This window comes from Ostrinia nubilalis, chromosome 18 (genome assembly GCF_963855985.1).
Source record: "Ostrinia nubilalis chromosome 18, ilOstNubi1.1, whole genome shotgun sequence".
In the NCBI taxonomy this organism is placed as follows: domain Eukaryota; kingdom Metazoa; phylum Arthropoda; class Insecta; order Lepidoptera; family Crambidae; genus Ostrinia; species Ostrinia nubilalis.
The window spans coordinates 15,224,081-15,232,509 of NC_087105.1; the positions used below are offsets into that span (position 1 = coordinate 15,224,081).

General features: G+C 44.2%; 2 protein-coding genes across 4 annotated transcripts; one reads left to right on the forward strand and one right to left on the reverse strand.

The window, feature by feature from the left end:
* LOC135080795 (uncharacterized) lies at positions 1-3,756 on the forward strand. Its single transcript, XM_063975519.1, has 6 exons — positions 1-268; positions 691-813; positions 1,146-1,258; positions 1,936-2,020; positions 2,583-2,705; positions 3,496-3,756. Exons 1-6 carry the CDS (start codon positions 193-195, stop codon positions 3,672-3,674), a joined length of 699 nt encoding a protein of 232 aa, XP_063831589.1. The 5' UTR covers positions 1-192; the 3' UTR covers positions 3,675-3,756.
* A 1,275-nt stretch (positions 3,757-5,031) lies between these two features.
* Positions 5,032-7,966, reverse strand: LOC135080447 (mitochondrial intermembrane space import and assembly protein 40). 3 transcript variants are annotated; one of them, XM_063975084.1, is made up of 3 exons: positions 7,728-7,966; positions 6,576-6,811; positions 5,032-6,208 (listed from the first exon to the last, which is right to left on the reverse strand). In XM_063975084.1, exons 2-3 carry the CDS (start codon positions 6,806-6,808, stop codon positions 5,899-5,901), a joined length of 543 nt encoding a protein of 180 aa, XP_063831154.1. In that variant the 5' UTR covers positions 6,809-6,811; positions 7,728-7,966; the 3' UTR covers positions 5,032-5,898. The 3 variants fall into 3 exon arrangements, with proteins under 3 accessions (XP_063831154.1, XP_063831152.1, XP_063831153.1); XM_063975082.1 differs by having other exon boundaries at positions 7,703-7,965; XM_063975083.1 differs by lacking the exon at positions 7,728-7,966 and adding an exon at positions 7,438-7,537.
* Positions 7,967-8,429: the final 463 nt, after the last annotated feature.

Genomic DNA, 8,429 nt, shown 5'->3' on the forward strand with positions numbered 1-8,429 from the left:
CCCGACGTTCATCAAACCTAACTGGCTGGCTGGCTTGACCGGATAAAGTTATTAACTTTAGTAGCAATAATAATTGCTGTTTTAACTAAGAATCAGTTTCGCTTGATTAGTCACCGCAGTATACTCGTGTCTGTCCCCAGTATTATTAACTTAACTTGTGAATTATCAAGGTATTTGATTACTACGATAGCAATGAAGCCATTAGTTTTCTCAATCGTAGCTGCTGTTTTAATTGGTAGCATTTCATGCTCGTGGCGGGATCCAACAGGTGAGCCTTACTACGGACTGCCTTAAACCACAACTTATATTAAGGTCACATGTTAAGTTAGTACCTAGAGTTATACTTCTAGAGTGAAGAAAAGAATGACAATGATCATAATACTTAACTATTATCAACGAACTTAGCTAGGTACTTACTATTATTATGGTAGCATTCAAAGAACAAGAACATAGAAAGAGGTTTCTAATTACTATGTTCTGTGGTAGCAATCAATATTTTAAGGGTGGGTTGCACCATCTTATTTAACTTTTACAAACGTCAAAAACTGTCAAAGTCCATACAAAAAGCGCCGGTTATCGTTAATAGTTACCGTTAAAGTTAGGTGGTGCAACTCAGCCTAATTTAATTATTGATGTTATAGGGTAGAGCACTGGTGATACTTCATTTGAAAGTTGGTGTTTTATCGGCAGAGCCGCGCGCGCTGGCGGTGACCGGCAACCACACGGGCGCGGGCGCCGCCGACGTCGTGCAGCTGCTGTGCGAGGCCAGCGGCATCGCCAACTACACCACGCTGCACTGGGTCCAACAGCAAGGTACATTTTGTTCTTGAGCCTCTACATGTCTCATAATCTTTTTACCCTACCAGCGCTTCGAGTCCAAATTGCTGAGAAGAAGCGTGGTAAGGTTTCTTGCCGCCCGAACCCGAACAACAATCGTGAATCCCACCAAAAACATTTTCATTTAAAATGTCGCCGAGACGTCTGGGCGTCGTAAGGTGGCACTGTCATGGATGATTTATTTATTTTATCATCAGGATACTTAGGTACCTACTTCATTATAATGCAGCGTCAACTAGATAATTCCGGAGACCCAAACGATAGAAGTAATTCGTATGAATATGATAGAAAACTTAGTTGTTCCGCAGGCGACGTGCAGCACACGACGTGGCGGCGCGGCCCCAGCCCGCTGGCGCTGGCGCTGCCGGCGGCGCAGGCGCACGGCTCGGCCTACTTCTGCACCGCGCCCTTCACCGAGTTCGTACGTGCCTTCCACAGATGTCCCTTCGCATGCACAAGCTGTCTATCTCGAGTGTAGTGGCTGAATGTAAAGTAACTGCATATAACCAATGTAATATGTTACAGCAGCAGCATTGGTTATATATATATGTTACAGCTGATCTTTCTCATGTCGTGTCGACAACAAACCTACAAAGCGTCAGCCCAAAACTCCGCCACAAGAGTGGCGTTGTTAGTAGCCTTTATTAAATCTTCCTGCGTGCAGTTGTTTGGGCACGCAGGGCACGACATCATGTCAATCATGTGCTTCGTCGACTGGGGACCAAAACCACACTTGCTCTCCTGCTGATGAAACACCGAGACGTAAGGTAGCGTTCAGTGCATTCTAGAACAGCGGTTCCCGAATGGTGGTCCGCGGAACCCTGGGGTTCCATGGAAAGGCCGCAAGGGTTCCGTAAAAAATATTATCCCATGTTTCCTGACCGACGTTGTTCGCTCGCACCGACTTGTTTACGCACAAGGGAGGGGCAGGGCGTGCGGGCGGAGTAGTACGGGGGTTCCGCTAGGAAAAGTATAATCAATTAGGGTTTCTTGGCAAAAAAAATTGGGAAACCCTGTTCTAGAAGACTAGAAGTATTTTTAGTCTTACCTTAACATTAGAATGATGTGAATCTAATTGCGTCCTCGATGCGGTTTCAGGGCGTCCCATACACGACGTACACGGTGCGCTCGGAGCTGACGGAGGTGTCGGTGGCGGGCGCCGGCGCGCCCAGCTTCCCCGCCAGTGAGTATTGTGCGGCGCGCCGCCTGCGCTGGTGCGCCAGACACTGCTGGACTGGCTTACTGTCATAATATGTGCCTATTTGTGCCCATTTTGGCGCTAAAAGCCATCACTGTAGGCAGATACGATTGTCCATGGAACTAAAATTAGTGATGTTCTTTCTCACTTACTCCTATGATTACTCCATACTACAAAATTAGTTCTCGGGACAATCGTAGTGACGCTTCAAATTCATCATCATCTCAGCCATAGGACATCCACTGCTAAACATAGGCCTCCCTATGCTTTCCATGCTACCCGGTTGGTAGCGGCCTGCGTCCAGCGCCTTCCTCTACCTTTATGATGTCGTCGGTCCACCTTGTGGGTGGACGTTCCACTCTGCGTTTTCCGGTACGCGGCCTCCACTCCAGAACCTTGCTGCCCCATCGGCCGTCGGTTCTGCTTACTATGTGCCCCGCCCATTGCCACTTCAGCTTGCTAATCCGTCGGGCTTCAAATTGGCACACAAAATTAGCTGTAATTAGTTTATGCCAAGTGCCACAACTGTACTGCTGCCGCTCCGCAGGGCCGGGCCGCGTGGAGCTGACGTCGTCGGGCGGCGACACGCACCGCGTGGGCGACCTCGTCACCTACACCTGCACCGCGCACGACTTTCGCAGCACCGTCATGGACGTGGTCCAAGCCAAAGGTGAGCTTTGGGTTAGATGTCACTGCAGCAAGTAGGTAATGCAGATAAAAAATAACTAAAAAAAGGTAAATATTTCGCTCAAGTTTAGGACCTCAAAGGTGCCTTGAAAGATTAACCGCCGCCTCTGTGGTCTAGTGGTAAAACCTGCTTCAGACGCAGAGGTCCCGCCCGGGTTTGATTCCCCGTGGGGGCAGATTTTTCTGTTCGGTTTGGTTGGTGGTATGGCTTGTTCTAAGTCCGCCTGGCTAGCTACCACCATCTTACCTAAGTCTGTCGCCATAACAACAATGTCGGCCTGATCATCACTTACCATCAGGTGAGATACAGGCCAAGAGCTTCCTCGTTGTGGAAAAAAAAAGTGAATTTTCGGTACAACATACCTTTCGGTACCTACCAACCTACAGGGTGTCCCAGAATAGGTGAATCAAACTGATAGGGGAGGTAGCTCTACTAATGTACTATCCCTAAAAATATGAAAAAAAGGAAGGAAACAAAAAAAAATGTTTTTGAAAAAGTGAAAATAAATCAGCTTTGCCTAAGTATCTGGCTATAATTGCTGCGTTTGGAGTTTATTTGTACTTTTTTCTCACTAACATGATCGCTTCGTTTATCTGTAAACAAACTTTTGAAAATAATGACTAGATTTCGAGTTTAGAGCACTTTAAAAAAAAATTCGAGATCAAAAATTTTTTTTCATATTTTTTTTGGGATAGTACATTAGTAGAGCTACCTCCCCTATCAGTTTGATTCACCCGTTCTGGGACACCCTGTATATTGGTTGACCTCGCAGACCAGTACGAGATCCAGCTGCACACGGGCTGGCAGCCGACGCGCGTGCTCACGCTGAACGTGACGGCGGCCGACCACGGCTCGGCGCTGTACTGCCGCGTCACCAGCACCGACCCCGACGACAGGACGCTCTACACGCTCGTCTCCCGGCGCCTGCCGCTCTACGTCACCGCCGGCTGAGCCGCCCCGCCCCACGGCTTAACCATCTTGCTTGATCCTTCGACCGACGATTATGCCGCCAGTCAATACATGCATCTACATATTTGGATTTTACACTCTTTTTTGTTGCTTGTCTCCTTAAAAACAAAAACGGATGCAATTTTAAAACTGGCATCTGCCTACCCGGTTCATACAGGGTGGAATTTTGTAATGCCACCTGGAGGGAAAGTACTCTTAATACTGTAGATAGAAAATTTTACTGAAAGAAAACATTCCTTTATTTTAAAAAGGAAAGACAACTGCATTCAAATATTTTCGAAAAAATTTCGAAAATTCACTAACTATACCATACCATACAATTTTCTGTAACATAATTAAAATAATTTAAGATTTCATGGTTTTCCTTTCATTTGATTTATTAAGTTTGTTAGAGAGATTTCATCCTTATGCTTAATCCTAACGATCGATGTAATAAAAATACAAGGTGTAATTTTTAACAGATTTTGTTTGGTTCGATTCCCGGATGTGGCAAGCAAATTTTTGGAAATCTTTGAATGCAGTTCTATTTCTTTTCAAAAATAAAGGAATGTTTTCTTTAAGAAAAATTTTCTATCTACAATATTAGGAGTACTTTCCATCCAGGTGGCATTACAAAATTCCACCCTGTATATGAAAGTGCTCTTGGCTTAGATTGCAATACCTTCTGTTAATCTACTTCTACTCTACTAATCTAAATATTTAGATTTTTTATTTCTTTGCGTTGAATAGGCTCCACTAGACCGATTTTAAAATTCCTTCACCTTACAATCCTTAATTTTTTTCTGCTGAACATAGGCTATAAAATTTTTAAAAAAAGTTAGCAAAACAACTTCGAAAGTACTGTAACAACAATACATAAAAAATAGAACAGGATTACTAGCGCCACACCGTGGTGTTCGCCTGCACTACCAAAGATCACCATGCATAATGTAAGATTGGATTGTATCTAATATAGGACGCTCACCACTAGATGGCGGTAGGTTGCATCCAACTGTGACGTCCTGTTGGAATATCGCAGATAGATTGGGACATAGAGCAAAGTAATACAGATTGGGACTTCCGAAGGCGCATTACAAAAATATTTGCCCGCGATTCCGCGAATAGGCTGATTAAAGTACACCTATCCTATAGCTACGCTTGTCAAGCGAAAAACCTCAACCACAAAATAGGACCTCAACTTTCAACAGAACCTATTTACTATCAAAATATTAAAGGAAAAGGAAGTCAAACAGAACACGTTTAGAAGTTATTAATATTATTGTGATTTGAAAGATAAGTTATGACAACTTTTATTAGGTCAGCTAGTCAACAATAATTTATAAAATTAATTAAAAAGGCATTAGCGTATAAACTTTATTAACTAAAGCTTATGATCACCTTCAATCATCTACAATAATTATAAGGTCCACTACATGTCTTTTAAACAGCGACGTAAATGCAAACAGTCTGCAGGCTCGCTGCTGAACTCAAAAGCTAATTCTATAAATTAAATTAATAACAAAACTACTACTATCCGAAAGATATGAGCCCGTTATAATAAATATTTTGCCAGGTGACCTAATGGTGTTCATGAAACATAAAATACAATTAAAAATGTTGACCAAACTTAAGTATGTAACCATTTTAAACAAAATATGAGCTCAAATAGCAATCATCATCATATTTTTTGGATAAATAATTGGATATTTTGGACAGTATATAATTACATTGCTTCTTTGCACACTGCGGACATTGCAATTTACAAGTTACAAGTTTATAAGTATGTACTTACTTTAGGTTCTAAGTAAAACAAATACTTTAGTATTGAATTGTGTCCTGTCCTATTACATTCTGCGTTTAGAATATAACCAGTCACAAATTGTTGATTGCAAACAGCCAAAAAGCAATAATAATATTATTGCTTATGTTATTCTATACAAGACATGATATGTCTTGTATAGAGACTACAGTCAGCGCGGCAACGTCGCAACACGTCTTTGTTACAATAAAATTGGAATAAGTTTGTGTTGACAACTTTTTTACCACTTTAGGTGTTACAAGCTATTTGATGCTGACTGTACCAGTACTACCAGTTAGGCCTGTGGTTAGGCTAAAACAATCTATTGCGTTGCATATTTCAATGAAATTTTAAGTTTGAAAGGAATATTTGGCACCGAGCTCTCTTTACCATACTTCCATTGAAGCTACATTGCAGAGCAGTCGGGTGTCACTTGTCGGCGGGCGAGTCGACGGTGTTGTCGGCGGGCTTGTCGGCGGCGGGCTTGTCGGCGGCGGGCTTGTCGGCGGCGGGCTTGTCGGCGGCGGGCTTGTCGGCGGCGGGCTTGTCGGCGGCGGGCTTGTCGGCGGCGGGCTTGTCGGCGGCGGGCTTGTCGGCGGCGGGCGCGTCGCCGGCGGCCTCGTCGAGCGCGGCCGCCAGCTCGTCGTCGTCCTTGCCGTATAGCTCCGGGTAGTGCGCCATGCACTCCTGCATCACGCTGAACTTCTCGTAGCAATCGCTACCTTTTGGCTCTGCGTCACTGGAAATAAGTACAAAGCAATTTTAAACAAATAAAAAGCTTTTATTACCACTAAACACATGTTGGCTACATTAAATAAATTCATTAAAATTTTTGTGTTTTGCTAGGTGTTGTGGCATCCTGTATGGGCAAAGGCCTCCTCCATCTTGCTCCACTTTTGCCTGCCATACAATTTCTAATTTGTTATGACTTCTGGTCAAGTGCAAACACATGTCCAAAGAGAGCAGGATAGGTACATAAAGAAATAAAGCAGTTTCAAGAAAATCAATATTTCTTATAAATGGTATGTGTGAATTAAAGTCATAAAATATCTGTGATTTATTTAAATAAAAATTGGAATAAGACATTCTGGCAAAAATAAACTTACCTGTAGTGGAAGCATGAAAAGGCATCCCTGAATTGTGTGCCACAAGGTCCTGTGGCCATGCCTCCGAGGCATGGGCAGCCCCAGTTGATGGATCCATCGGGCAGGATGAGGCCCGGGGCTGGTTCTGGTTCAGGCAGCGTGACCTTACTGGGTATGGCCAACTCCTCCCGCGAAGCCACAATCACCATATCCTTGCCGTCCGGACCGGACGATAACACCGAACGGTTTTCCATTCTCTGCAATATTTTTATAAATGATATGAGTCAATGTTCATTAAATTAAATAACAAACTAGAAGTATACAGGTAGAACAAACAATATTCTTCTTTTACTGGGTTCAAGTAAACCTCTAAATTTCACTCAACTAATGACACTCATATTAGTTGATGCAATTCTGAGTCACATTATGCAATGAACAATCACATGAATCTATGATAAAATAATCATAGCAAGTTAGGCTCATCAATCCAAAATAATGTAGTAGCTAGAACTGTTGATATATTCAGCTGTTCTTTGACAAAATTCACCAAGGTTTTAATTGTTTGTTCTTCTTCTTTTCGTGTCGACAACAAACCTACACAGTGTCAGCCCAAAACTCCGCCACAAGAGTGGTGTTGTCAGTAGCACTCATCAAATCCTCCTGAGTGCAGTTGCTTGGGCACTCAGGGCATGACATCAGGTGCTTCATCGTTTGTTCATTGTTTGTTAATAAGTACTATTAATCTACTCTCACATTTCAGTAACTAAACTAGTCATGTTAGAGATATGATTGTTGTTTATTAAATAAATAATTACACCCGGTCGACGAACAGGATGCGGCCCGCACGGCAGTAATTGGGCTGGCTATCCGTTTCAGTACTCACTAAAGATCGGAGCGGCGGCGGTCGTCTACAGGAGCGCCTGCAGCGAGGAGGCCGCGCGCACGCGCAGCCGCCGCGGGCCCAGCGCCAGCGCCGCGCGCGCGCGCACCAGCTCACGCGCCGTCACGCGCAGCAGCACGCGCGCGCCGCCGCGCAGCACGTCCGCCTGCGCGCCCTCCAGCAGCCGCCGCGCGCCCGCCGCGCCCAGCTCCTCGCCGCTGCACACAAGCACACGCTCAGCACGCCGCCGCCGCCCGCACGCACGCACCTGCAGTCTGCACCGGGATGCTTACAGCTCCACCTCCAAGTAGTAGTAGCGGGTCATCCGATGGCTCCGAAAGCGCCGACGAGCGGGATGTCCTCACGTTCCGCAGGAATCTTTTAGTGATTGCGGGCTTCGAATGACTGTACGCGTTGGCGATAAAATAAACAAATATTTTGTTCTGAATGTAATTACTGTTTCTACTTTTTGAGGTTATGCTCGCTCGGACTGTGACAGTTGATTGACAGTTCAGTTAGTGACAGTGACGTATGTGGTGACGTTTATAATACTTTTTTTTAATGCAAAGAAAATTAAAGATAGGTTTATGACCCAATAGATATTTTGATTTATTGCTACCATAAGCTTAGCCGTACAGTCCAGTACAGTCAGTGTATAATCGCTCTATGGGACAGTCACAGATAATCTATAATTTTTAATTGGCGGGTAGGAACTGTCAGGTATAATTTCTATTTATTAAATCGAACACTGTGTCGGTAATGAGGGCTATCATTTTTATACTTAACTTTACTCTACAGTGGCGTCATCTTGATGAGTGCAAATGCGATAGTCCTCCTACCACTTTAGCGCTCACCAGTTGGTGCCACTGTCTTCGCTACTAGCAAGTGACAGGACCTTACTCTACAGTGGCGCTAACTGGTAAGCGCTAAAACGATAGCCCTTTGACTTGACTTGGCTAATTTCCGCGCAGTGTAAAAGCAGCAACAGACTTGTT